A 13,329-nucleotide genomic window follows, 5' to 3' on the forward strand; every position below is an offset into this window, starting at 1 on the left:
CAGAGATAGGAGGGAGAGAAGGAGGGAAGCGGGAGATTTTTCTTGACTGCCCCCTTTCCTTCAAACATTTTATAGGCTTCAGGGGGAGCGAGGAGGAGGAGAGAGGGGAGAGAAAAGACGAGAGCGAGAGGGGTAGCGAGCGCGCGCCGTTCCATCCCTTGTCCCCGGGCAGCCGGAGGAGGTTGGACTGTGTCCCCAGTGTCAGATGAGAGGGCGCTGAGGCTCGCGGCCGCCGTCCCGTGCCCCGAGCCCCGCGCCGCGCACGCCCCTCAGCGAGCCGGGCGGCAGAGCATCTCTCCGCGCCGGGCCGACGCCTGCGCCCCGGGCGGCCGCTCCGTCTCCAGCGCAATGTGGGCGCGCCTGGCCTTTTGTTGCTGGGGTCTGGCGCTCGTTTCGGGCTGGGCGACCTTTCAGCAGCTGTCCCTGTCGCGCAATTTCAGCTTCCGCCTCTTCCCCGAGGCCGCGCCCGAGACCCCGGGGCGGCTGCCCGCTCCGCCCGCGCCCGGCGAGGACGCGGCGGCGGAGGAGAGCAAAGTGGAGCGGCTGGGCCAGGCTTTCCGGCGACGCGTGCGGCGGCTGCGGGAGCTCAGCGAGCGCCTGGAGCTCGTCTTCCTGGTGGACGAGTCGTCCAGCGTGGGCCAAGCCAACTTCCTCAGCGAGCTCAAGTTCGTCCGTAAGCTGCTGTCCGACTTCCCCGTGGTGCCCACGGCCACGCGCGTGGCCATCGTGACCTTCTCGTCCAAGAACAACGTGGTGCCGCGCGTCGATTACATCTCCTCCCGCCGCGCGCACCAGCACAAGTGCGCGCTGCTCAGCCGCGAGATCCCGGCCATCACCTACCGCGGTGGCGGCACCTACACCAAGGGCGCCTTCCAGCAAGCCGCGGTAAGGTGCCCGCCCCTCCCGGCCCCGGCCCCGGCCCCAGCCCGCGCCCCGGCCCTGCCCGCCCACCGCTGCCTCTCCGGCTCGAAGCCGGGCTCAGCCTAGGGCAAGCCACAGCACCCTGAGTCAAGCGTCCCCATCCCCAAAGTCAGAATCATACCTACCCTTCTATTGTTGGTGGGTGGGGTCCCTTGGGATGATGGATTTTAAAGGCTTAGGAAGATGTCAGGCTCCTTATTAAGTGGTCTTTGAGGACCCTCTTAGGAAGAGGTCCTTGAGATGCCCTTCACAATCCACGCTCGTAGGGACAAACCGTGGCCAAACTGGAACAGGTGAGTATGTTTTATGAAGTGTCTCTGAAGGTAAGAGGTGAAGTGGCCTGAACATTTCGCCAATTCTCTGGTACGTGATTTTATGCTTTCAATATGAATTTCGTTGCTCTGAGTCTTTTACAAGATTTTTAGCACCTGGTAGAGGAAGTCAGTTTAAGATGCTGGACTTTTACTTTTCCAAAATTTAACTTTTTCTAATTACAACGTGACACATATTCAGTTGAAGAAAATTTGGAGCATATAGAAATGTCAGACACATGATAGCAAGCCAATTTTTGTGAAATGAATGAAATCAGAGGAGGAAAAGGGGGTGGGGGAACGAAGCCTCTAATCCCATCACCCTTATAAAGCCACTGTTTACATGTTGTTGAACATTTGCCCAGTATGCACATCTGCACATACTTTAAACCAAACTGGTGTCTTGCTCTTTTGTAGTCTACATTTTTCATTTGTTATATCATGAAATGATCTACATCATTATATATATAATATAATATAGTTATTATATACCTACCTAAGTTGCATACTAGTCTAATGGGTGCATATACTATGATCTATTTTACCTGTCACCAGTTGTTGGACACTTAGGTTTTTATTGTCATGGTAAACACAAATATTTATGGACCCCTTTGATTACTTCTGTAGGAAGAATTTCTGTAAAGTTGCTGAATTAAAGATACGGACATTTGTAAACTACTTGATACATATTTCCAGTTCTCCCTTGGAGGCTTGTATAGATTAACATTCCCACCAGCAGAGTTATCACAGCAGTAAGTTTGCCACATGGTCACCAATAACATGTGCTCATATTTTTAATGTCTTTGCCAATTTGGTAGGTGAATAGAGGTATCATTTTAGCAAATTCTGTTGTTTTAGTTTCACTGGGGAATGAACATTTTCTGATACATTTACTGGGCATTTGTATTTTTCCTTTGATAATTACCTGGTCATAATTTTTGCCCATTTTGCAATTATGCTACGTGTTTGTTAGTTTATTTTAATGATTTGTAAAAGCTCTTTACATAGTAAGACTGGTAACTCTTTTTTATACATGCTGCAAATGTTTCTCCAGTTCACTGCCTTTTACTTTTCTTTATCACAGTGTTGTTAGATGGATGATTTAAATTTGTATATAGCCAAATCCATCAAACTTTGTCTTTAAGATCCTACATTTGCTTATGTTCTTAGAATGGCTTTCTCATTTCCCAAATCAGAGAAATATTTTCCCATCTAACAGCTTAATCTGTCAGGAGCTTGTTTTAGTGTACGGTATGACAAAGATGTCTAACTTTATTTTTTAATAAATAGTTAACCAATCGTCCCAGCATCATTTGTTTACTAGCCATTCATCCTTTTCCAATTTAATTGAATGCCACTTTTATCATACACTAAAAGCTTATGGGTATTTGATCTCCTCCTGGCTTTCTATGAATTTTTTATTATCCTGGATGATAGGATAGTCTATCCTATTATCTATCTATTATTTTTAAGCTTTCAAAAAGTGATTTAATTATTATAACCTTACAATATATTTAAATATCTGGTAGTGCAAATTCTCCTTTTTCTTACCTTTTCTCTTTAAATCAGTTTTTATATATTTATTACTTAATATGAATTTTTAATTCACTTTCACATATTCGAAATGAAACCAGCCAGGATTTTGATTTCAATATAGAAAATATAGAATTAAATTGGGGATTATCTACATTTTATAATAATAGTCCTTCCAAGTCAAAAATATGGTATGTCCATTTATAACCAGTTCTTTTTGTATCCTTCAGTAAAGTCATAGATTTCTAGTAATTAAGTCCTGCATATATTTTTCAAATTTAGACCTACATGTATTCTATTCAATACTGCTATCATGAATAGCATCTTTTCAAATTAAATTTCAAACAATTATTCCTCTTTTACTTTTTAAAAATTTTTAAAATTTTATTGAAGTATAGTCAATTTACAGTGTTGTGTTAATTTCTGCTGTACAGCAAAGTGACTTAGTTATACATATATATCCTTTTTCATATTTTTTGCATTATGGTTTATCACAAGATATTGAATATAGTTCCCTGTGCTATACAGTAGGACCTTGTTGTTTATCCATCCTGTATATACTAGTTTGCATTTGCTAATTGCAAACTCCCAATCCTTCCCTTCCCCACTCCCCCTCCCCCTTGGCAACCGCAGTCTGTTCTCTATGTCTGTGAGACTGTTTCTGTTTCATAGATATGTTCATTTGTGTTGTATTTTAGATTCCACATATAAGTGATGTCACACGGTATTTGTCTTTCTCTTTCTGACTTACTTCGCTTAGCATGATAATCTCTAGGTCCATCCATGTTGCTGCAAATGGCATTATTTCATTCTTTTTTATGGCTGAGTAATAGTCCATGTATTTAGGTCTTATTCCCATTTTTCGATTGGGTTGTTTGTTTTTTTGTTATTGAGTAGTATGAGCTGTTAGACAATTATTCTTGATGTAGACGTTGGTTTTTTTAAACATGACTTCTGTATCTGAATTCTTGTCCAAGTCTCTTTGATTCGTTTTTTAAGAATACATTTTATTTTACTGATAGTGTTTATTGTAGAAGATAAAATAATCAGAAAAAATTTCTGTAAATACACTGTAACATTTTGGTACATATCCTTCTTTTCGCAGTTGTCAAGGTAGTAGGTGTGCTTTCATATGTGTACATATATCATGCATAAATAATGTTTACTCAAAAAAAGAATTGCATTGTATGTTCTCTTTTTTAACTTGACTTTTCCATCATATTTTGCAGTCTTCTTTTCATAATAAGAAACACACTTCTACTTTGTCATTTTTCATGGTCACACAGTATTCCATTACAGGATGTGCTTTTATTTTTATCATGTAATTACCTATTATTGTATATTTAGGCTGTTACAAACAATACTATCATATTTCTAATAATTTCCCTAATACAAATTTCTGTAGTGGTAGGTATTATTCCTTCAAAGAGGATGCCTATTTTTTTAAGGCCTTTGATACGTGTGCCAAATGGCTCTGTAGAAAGTGGGTACCAAATTGCACTCCTACATGTAGTGCCTGCGTCCGTATATAGGGCACAGCCAACACAGGTTAGTATCATTTGAACATGACACCCCTAATTTATATGTGAAGAGTAGCATCCCTTTTATTTTATTTTATTTTATTTATTTATTTTTTTGCTGCGTTGGGTCTTCGTTGCTGCGTGTGAGCTTTTCTGTAGTTGCGGTGAGCAGGGGCTACTCTTCATTGCTGTGCGCGGGCTTCTTGTTGCAGAGCATGGGCTCTAGGCATGCAGGCTTCAGTAGTTGTGTCACACGGACTCAGTAGTTGTGGCTCGTGGGCTCTAGAGTGCAGGCTCAGTAGTTGTGGCGCAGGGGCTTAGTTGCTCTGCAGCATGTGGGATCTTCCTAGACCAGGATCGAACCTGTGTCCCCTGCATTGGCAGGAGGATTCTTAACCACTGTGCCACCAGGGAAGTCCCTAGAATCCCATTTTATATTGTTTTTCCTCATTAGTGAGGCTGAACACTTTTTTCATGTACTGTTGGCCATATATAGCTCTTTTTTTGAATACCTCTTAAAATATTTTGGGATTATTATCCATCTTTCATTTGAGGGTGCTTCTTTTTCTTAGTGATTTGTAAATGCAGTTTAAATCTTAATGATATTAACCCTCCTGCTGCCAAGTCTGCGGCAAGTATTTTTTCTCTGTGTTTCACTTGCCTTTGAATTTTGTTTATGATGCTAGCATCTGCCATTTTATCAATCTGTTGAATCTACTTTTAATTTGTGCTTTTTTTCCCCTTTCCTATGAAGTTTGAAAGGCTTTTGCCTTTAAGACACAAAAGAACTCCCTAAAGATGTCCTCTCTTGATTGAAGTAGTTACGCCAGGCAGGGTTCAGCTTTGTAGACTCAGTCCTCTGTTGGCCTCCACTCCGAGTTCTCATGAGGTCCCAAAGGCTGGCCTTATTCCTCGTGTCACTGCCCACTCCATCAGGGAAGAACCCCTCTGCATCAGGGAAAAACTTGCCATAGACCAGCTCCTCTGTTTGGCTTGGCCAGGTCTGCCCAGGGCCTCTCAGTACTGTTGATCCAAATCAGTTCAATGGGTAATGAGTTGAGTATGAACTGCTTTCCTCAAGACCTGCTCTGTCTTCAGCTTTCTCCTTCCAAATACTACATCCTGTCTTGGAAAGTGGAATTGCCAATAGGGGTCCCAGTGCCTTTCTTCAGTCTGGATCCGTTTGTAATCTAACAAGCAGAAATTTCTCAAAAGTTTGTTTTAACTGAACTTTCCCTTGACTTTATTTTCCTTTTCTCATTTTGGTTGGGTTACGAGAAGGTACAGCAGAGGGTCAGCTGGACTCAGTTCCTGTCTAACCTGGAAACCTACATGTCTTTATTGTAACATTGCCAAGCCTCTGATGAGTATGCTTAGGTATAATTAGAATATGATATTTATGGAGAAAATTGGTAGAAGATGACTGGTGTTTAGAAATGGTATTAGTAGAAGTTTGAATGTGAATTTTGGCAAAGAGATCAAGCAAGCCTGTTTTATCACAGGATTAGTTTGAAAATGATAAACTGTGTGGTTCTGTTTGGAAATTTAGACATTTCTTCAGGGAGATGAAACAGTTCATCAGATTCCCATGTGTGCATAGAATGGTAATATTGGAACTGATTGTGATCTGGCCTTTACGTGAAATTGAAAATCATGGGGACATTTTTAGGTTATTCATTATTTTCCCCAGAAAAATGAGTTTTTCAAACCTTTTCCATTTGACACTGAATGACCTCACAGCTGTCCGCAGCCACAAACACAGGCAGACAAATATGCAAACACATAGATACACACTTGCAAGTACATGGCTACCCCTCCCAATTCAGACATCTTCTCCTCTTATGTAAAATTTCAAGATAGAGAATTTCCTTTACCAACATGAAATTTGCTGTTATCTACTCAGCACATATGATTGACTAAACAAAAAGGGTAACAGTATTGCTTCATTTTTTATAGGGTGTCAGAATTGTACCACTTGATGGGGGGAGTGTATGCACAGACACACTTTATTTGAATGGATGAACTTCAATGTAGATGTTTTCTTTTGGGGCACCATCCCCGACTGTCATCAAAGAGTATAGGGCAAAAGCAGTGAAATCTGTAGTTAGTACAGTTCCCTCCAGAGACACACAATCAATGGATTGGGGGAAAGATTTAGCACCTTGAACTTAATTACATGAAAGCCTTTGACAAAACAAACGAAAAGCTCTTCAGCGTTTCCTTTCCAAGAGATGACTGTTTCACAGTGACCTTTCTTTTGGTTTTTCTCCCTGACATGTATTTATAAATCGCCTTTCCTAACGTGCATATTTTGGACTGGCCCCTCTATGAATGCAAAACTCTTCAACTCCTAAGCATTTCACATCATAATAAAATCAGAGCCCCTCATCCCACTTCACTTTTGCTAAATAGCTCTTACACAAACATAGCATGGAGCTTCCGTTGGAAAAAACTGCTGCTTTCTTTATTGTTCCAGAGTTCCAGAAATATGATCTGATGGTGGGGAACGTGCTGCCTTGCCAAAAATCTGAGCTTTAGGTGTGGCCCGAAGACTGGGAATAGACAGGCGGAGACTCTTCCTAGCTTCCAGGGAAGGGCATCGTCATTATGTGTCCACGCTGCTACACGTTCACACCTTTACCTTTTAAGTGTTCTGATAAAACCTGGAGTTGTGTGAGATGCCACCAGATTAAAACCCTGATGAATAAAATTAAGGCTATTTTATTTCTATACAATGAACCAATAATAGCCTATGAAGCAGTCTTTCTGATGGCCCAGATGCTGAAGGAATAAGCAAAGTTTGGGTTCTCCTTCCCTATTGGAAGAGGTAGAGGGGAGTCATACAATCCGCAGTGGATTCAGCTGTTCCAAACTCAGAGCATGATTTAGATGTCAAGAATTAGTCACTGTTGAAGGAGCTAAGTTCTTTTTTGATGCTGGAAAGATGATCTTGCTAAATACAGCTCTGGAAGTGTTCTCTCTTTTGTGCTTCTTAAGCTTTAAAACAATTCTCCTGTTGCCTTGGTCTTCTGTAGGAACTTCTTTTGTAATCCCATCTGTACTTTAGAAGTGTGAATGAGGAATGAAGGAATGAATGAATCCTCAGTGCATAAAATAGATCCAGACCTCTCGTATGTTTCCCAGGCAAAGATGGTACTGAAATTTATTTGGAGAGAGAGCAGATAATTGTCAAATATTGAATTCTAATTTCTTCTTAGTCTGGTGTCTGTATATTTTATTTATTAGTTTTGTTATGCCCAGCATACAGGACACTGTGATATGTATTAAGAGGGTGCAGTATGCTACTGTTAAAGACACTTATCACTGTTGGCTGCCAGTATTATATGGTGTTTGGTTGGAATGCATGATGAGGGTACTTGGTCAAAGACTGAATGCTTAAACACAGAGGAAGGGCAGACTGCTCTGTCCTACTTCACTTCTGTGGTCAGAGGATAGGAAAGCCTTCCCCAGTGTCCTCTTGGTACAATGTGCTAGAGAGGATTTCTCTTAACAGTGACCATGAAGTAGAATTATTAAATGTATTCATTCTTGACCAGATACACCTTTAATTTGTAAAGTGATCTGTAGTTTATGAAGCGCTTTCATGTTATGATTTTACAGAATCAGTTTTACAGAAAAGGCCTGGATACTAGGAGAGGTTAGGTAACTAAATGGTACTCACAGGGCTGAATGAATGCCGAAGGTAGAGTCAATCCAGTGTCCGTTTTGTCATCTGGTCTTTCTCCTCCCCACCACCCCTCACCCCACCCACATCTTACGTATTACCTCCATTTGTTGAGTTGTATCAAAAGCCAGGGAGAAGAAGGAAATCCCATCTCCAGAGCTTCTAAAGTGTTACGTAAGATATAATGCCAATTTAACCCAGAAGACAAAAACCATGGCTTTAAGGCCATAGTCATTCTATGGGTGTTTTTCAATTGGCCCTTAATGTGTGTGATATATATATGGCCTATTTGTGTGTGTGCAGGTGCATATATGTGTGTGTGTGTGTGTGTGTGTGTGTGTGTGTGTGTGTATTTTAAAATACACATGTATATTTAATGTATGTTTTAATTTTGGCAAGCATTTTAAAATCAGGAGATAGCATTTTTTAAAAATCTGAGTTTGGGGCTTACTCTTTTTTTTTTTTAACATCTTCATTGGAGTGTAATTGCTTTACAGTGGTGCGCCAGTTTCTACCCTACAACAAAGTGAACCAGCTCTACATATACATACATCCCCATATCCCCTCCCTCTTGCGTCTCCCTCCCACCCTCCCTATCCCACCCCTCTAGGTGGTCTAGACAGACCGAGCTGATCTCCCTGTGCTATGCGGCTGCTTCCCACTAGCTATCTATTTTACCATTTGGTAGTGTGTATATGTCCATGTGGGGCTTACTCTTGACAGATTGGGGTGTGTAACAATTCTGGGTGTGATTTCTCTCCTCAGCATCCCCACCTGGCACTTAGAATTCCATTTTGTGATCCTTGATTGTGTTCCACACTCTAACAGGGACCAATCACTGGCAGAGCCTGAGATGGTATAATCCCTTCTAGTTTGTCCTCTGAGCTTCCTTTTTAACCCAATATTAGCTGAGATTAAATTTAGCTGGATGTAGTAGAAAAATCTAAAGTACCACTAGCTTAAACATGATAAACAGTTGTGTCTCTCTCAAATTAAGTCTTGAGTAGAAAAGTCAGAGCTAATATGGCAGCTGTCTGATGTCTTCAGGGACCCAGAGTCCTCTCTTTCAGACCTCTGTTCTATCATCTTCAGGTCACCTCATGGTCCAAGATAGCTGTTGGAGCTCCTACCATCAGGGGCTCATTCCAGGAGGCAAGAAAGGATAAAGACAGTCATATTGCTACTTAAGAAGACTCTGTAGCAATTCACACAATACTTCCACGTAGATCTCACCGAGGGGGACTTGGTCTCAATCCCGTCCTTAGCTTTCCAGAGTTTTGTTACTGAAGAGGAAGGAGAGTGTGGATACTGAGGAAGTGATGAGTGGCCTTTACCAAACCAGTGTGTCAAGAAGAGTGTATGTCTAACCAGAGAAATATCTGGAAATCCCATTTCGTTTCTTCCTCAGATGGCCCAGCTCAAGATGGAAGAGTCAGGCCTTGCCTAACTAAAAAATACCTTTGTCCTTGTGCCTGATCATGCTTTTTGTTTTAGAAAAACTATCAAAGTTCCTGAGCAATCTATTTAAATTTTGGCAACAGAAACTTCCTATGTTAGTTTCCTAGAAGCTTCTAAATAATATGGCATTCACTCCCAAATAAAAGATTATACTGAGAGAGATGGGGGGAAAAATGCATCCCACAAAATATAATCAATATTTTGTTGTCAGTTAGTAAATCCAAATGAACCTTTCTCAGGAAGACATGGTTCTTCTTTGGCTTTTCAGAGGAAGCTGTCAGGTTAAGAGACTTCTACATTAAAAGGAATTTCCTGTTCTGTACTATCTCTGCCTTTCCCGTAGGTTTTTAACACTATTCTCTAAATCTCCCCCGGCCATATGAAGAATGTATTTCTGGCATAGAATCTGCTTACATACAGTAACCTGCTTTGGTTTGGAGGCCAATTGTGGATAGGAAACATTCTGGGAGATGTTGTAGCCCATGAATGTTGTTACAGCACTTCATTTGAAATGAATGATAGTGAGAAGGAACTGAAATACGCAGTGCATTAGTAGGTGCATTTTCTTATCAATCTTGATGAAAAGATTTTTTAAATATTCATCTTCTTTGCTGTCTGCCTTTGTCATTAGGTCATTCAACCAGTTGCGTTTTATTTGTGTAAAGTGTCAAGCAATAACAATGTTTCAAATTCAGAGCATTCTTTCTTTCCTAGTTGCAGTGAACCCGAAAGCTATAAACTTGAGGAGCTGAGTCTAGTTGCTACATATGTTGAAATAGTGATGGCTACCTTGTTTTGTGTGAATAGATGTCATTCAAAATTAAGGGCAAAACTTCCTACAAGAGTAATAGAGAAAAATATTTTTAAGTTCTTAGCAGGGCTTATTACAAGATTGAATCATTGACAGAGTAAAATTAGTTTGCTTAGTAAATTTACTTAGTCATTTACTAAGTAGAGTCCAAGTTGGATATTTTTCCAGTTGTAAGTTATCGCTAGAGTGTATAAAATATATTTTGAGGTACGTGAGTTCGATGCACTCTTTTCGTAATTCCCTCTGAAACGCTCCTGGTAGCCGTCGTCGTTTAATGCCCATCCTACTGCACCTAGTTATAGGATATACTGGTTGCTAATGTAAAGTAGAGTTTTATAAAATTTCAAAGGTGATATTTAAAATGTATATATGTGTATATGGTTAAAATACATACACTTCTAATTTTCTCAGATATGAACTCTCTCAAATTTCCACTAGTTCCACCGCTAAACTTGTATGCATCTCTATTTAACCATACTTCCTCACCTTTATTAGAGTAATGGTCTCTTCCCTCAGCCCAGGAATACCTTCTACTGAATATTTCTCCTTCTTTCTTCTATCTTCAAGGTCTTCCTCTTAACAGCCTCCTTTCTCGTAATGAAGAGCATTCACAATACATCTGTGTATTTAAAATTGGTAGCATGTTTCCAGAGCAATGTGGTAAATTGTCAGTATGTTTGCAGTCTTAAAAGTATAAATCGTAAAACTAAATTACCCACCAAGGAGCGTCTCATAAGAAATAATTCAAGAAACACACAGAGATTCCTGTAAAAGGATGTTCATCCCAGCATTCCTTGGAATAGGACTTTAGAAACAATTTGGCTATGGTTTGGGAGGGCTTAATAAATGACACCTTTCTTCACCTCTCCTGAGTTCTAAATCAGTTGAATTATAATACAACAGAGAAGTCAGGTGGAGAATCAAGCATGCCCGCATCTCCTGCTTAATGCAGGCTTAGGTGCACAGCAACCTAATACTGAATCTCTAAATTAGATTGACTTGCATCCCCTGGAACAGGCAGTGCTGGGCACATGGAGCCTACCTCTGTAAACTACAGACTGGCAGCCCAAGGCCAAAGAAAAGGGGAGAGGGAGGAGATGAGGAAGCCTTCCTCCCCAGGGGCAGGGTGAGAATGGGGGTGTCAGGGGACCAGAGGGTAACTCTGATGGCTGACACTCCACCCAGAAACTAGAGGCAGCAACAACCAACTTCCAAGGTTAACAGAATAAAAACACATCCACAGTGAAATATATTCAGTAAAATCATGTCTTTAAAGATTATTTAATGACATCGTAGATTGGCCAAATATCATATGAAATGAGCCAAAACTCTCTGTGTGTTTACCATCACTGTATAAAACTGTATGTATAAAAGTCCAATTTCATAAAATTATGCACTCAGGAAAACAACTGAGAAGAAAAATGTCAAAATATTAACAGTAGTTATCTATAGGCAGTATATTTACCTGTTTAAATAAATCCATTTCTTCTGCTTTTGAAAAACTATTTATAACAAACACGTATTACTTACTAGGAAGTGAAATATCATTGCTCACCTGGGTACAGATGATTGAAGACATGCCTTTGGGGCATCTGGAGGCATAGCCTGAAGTGGTCGGTCTCAAGTATAAAATCCTTTTGAATCTCAGCTTTTATCTAAATTGTCATGCGAACTTTGTATACTATCCCACGAAACAGCTCTGCTTGAAGAAATAAAATAATGCTTTAGCTGATCATCAGGAAATCGAAGTGAAACAATTCCAATCTTTTTTTTTTTTTTCCCGAATGCCAAATGCTGTTGTACGGAGTCCATCAGGACTGGAGAATTGTCCTGGGTTGAAAGCACCGACCCTACAGATCCTGTTATGCCCTCCAGCTGTCCCTTTCCTCCCTCCTAGTGTCACCTTGCGTCTTCAGGATCCAAACTCACATAAAAATCTGCACACAGATGACAGTGGTTGTTTCACCACTTGGCAAGCTCCCTGTGGGTATTCACTCAGGAGAGGAGCCCTGATGGCTGGCCACAGTGTGACACAGAGTAGAGCGTTGAGGCTGTAGATGGTGGAAACAACTGACTCCATCACCTTGCTGAGAGGCTAGGGAACGTGGCCTTCCTTTGGCTTGTCGCACCTGGAGGAGGGATGCTGACCCACTGCCCTGTCAATCCCTCTTACTCTCACTGATCAAAGACATTCTCATAGCAGAAAGGTATTCTCTAACCCATTAATATCATCACATGTAAATGAAAAAATTGCCTCAAAGGACCCATTTTCCACAATCCATTCTTCTCTAGCTCTCAGGGTTCACTTTGTTTTGTGTGTGTGGTTTTTGTCCTGGGCGGAAACAGGCAGCCTGTTTGCCTGCTGTTGTTGGTGGAGAGGGTTCAGGCACAGTCAGCTGTGTTGTTTGATAGTGTATTTTGATAATGGTACCTCTGTCAACTTGGCTCACTCATTTTGACCTATACCAATCAAGTTGTATCTGCAAATAAGGCCTCATTGTCTTGATCCTATTTTATAGGCGTTACCTTTCCAGATGAATCTGCAGTGGACTTAGAAAGAAGTTAAGCAATTTTTATTTGCTTGTTTGTGTTTTTCACAGTACTGTTTCTAGCCAAGACTTCTCTCTTTTTAGTCACAATTTCCTTCAAAATATGCATGCTTGGCTTTTAAATGTTGCTCCCAAAGTGGTGATTTCAGGCAGTTATTGTTGGAAGTTTCTAGCAATAAAGATACCAAAGTTTGGGCTATTTGTAGCTAATCGGTAGTAAAAATCTGCATTTTAAGTACTCATCGGCAGCAGGGCGTGATGTAGGACTTTCACTGTGGTCTCAGATTTGGCACTGGGACCTGTGGCTTAAACTAATGAGCGCTGAATATTCCACATTTTAAAGAGCGCCACCAACAACTTTGATGCGTTCCCTCAGAGGAAATGGATGGTTGCTGCGCAGAGCAGGCCCTACACGATCAGCCATTTCCCTCAGCCTCCGCCTAGCACCCTGGTCTCGTTTATACCGTCAGAGGGCGGAGAAGCGAGGGAAAAACTGAGACCCAGAAACAGAGCAGGCATTGGGGATCTTTGCCTTTGGGGA

General features: G+C 41.0%; 1 protein-coding gene across 1 annotated transcript in view; it reads left to right on the forward strand.

Moving 5' to 3' along the window:
- The first annotated feature begins 222 nt into the window (after positions 1-222).
- Positions 223-13,329, forward strand: part of SVEP1 (sushi, von Willebrand factor type A, EGF and pentraxin domain containing 1) — a 185,492-nt gene continuing 172,385 nt past the window's right edge. The window contains exon 1 of the mRNA XM_060154645.1: positions 223-885. Coding sequence (XP_060010628.1) covers positions 349-885 — 537 coding nt within the window. The 5' untranslated portion in view covers positions 223-348. The remainder of the gene's footprint in view (positions 886-13,329) is intronic.

This window comes from Lagenorhynchus albirostris, chromosome 7 (genome assembly GCF_949774975.1).
Source record: "Lagenorhynchus albirostris chromosome 7, mLagAlb1.1, whole genome shotgun sequence".
Classification (NCBI taxonomy): Eukaryota; Metazoa; Chordata; class Mammalia; order Artiodactyla; family Delphinidae; genus Lagenorhynchus; species Lagenorhynchus albirostris.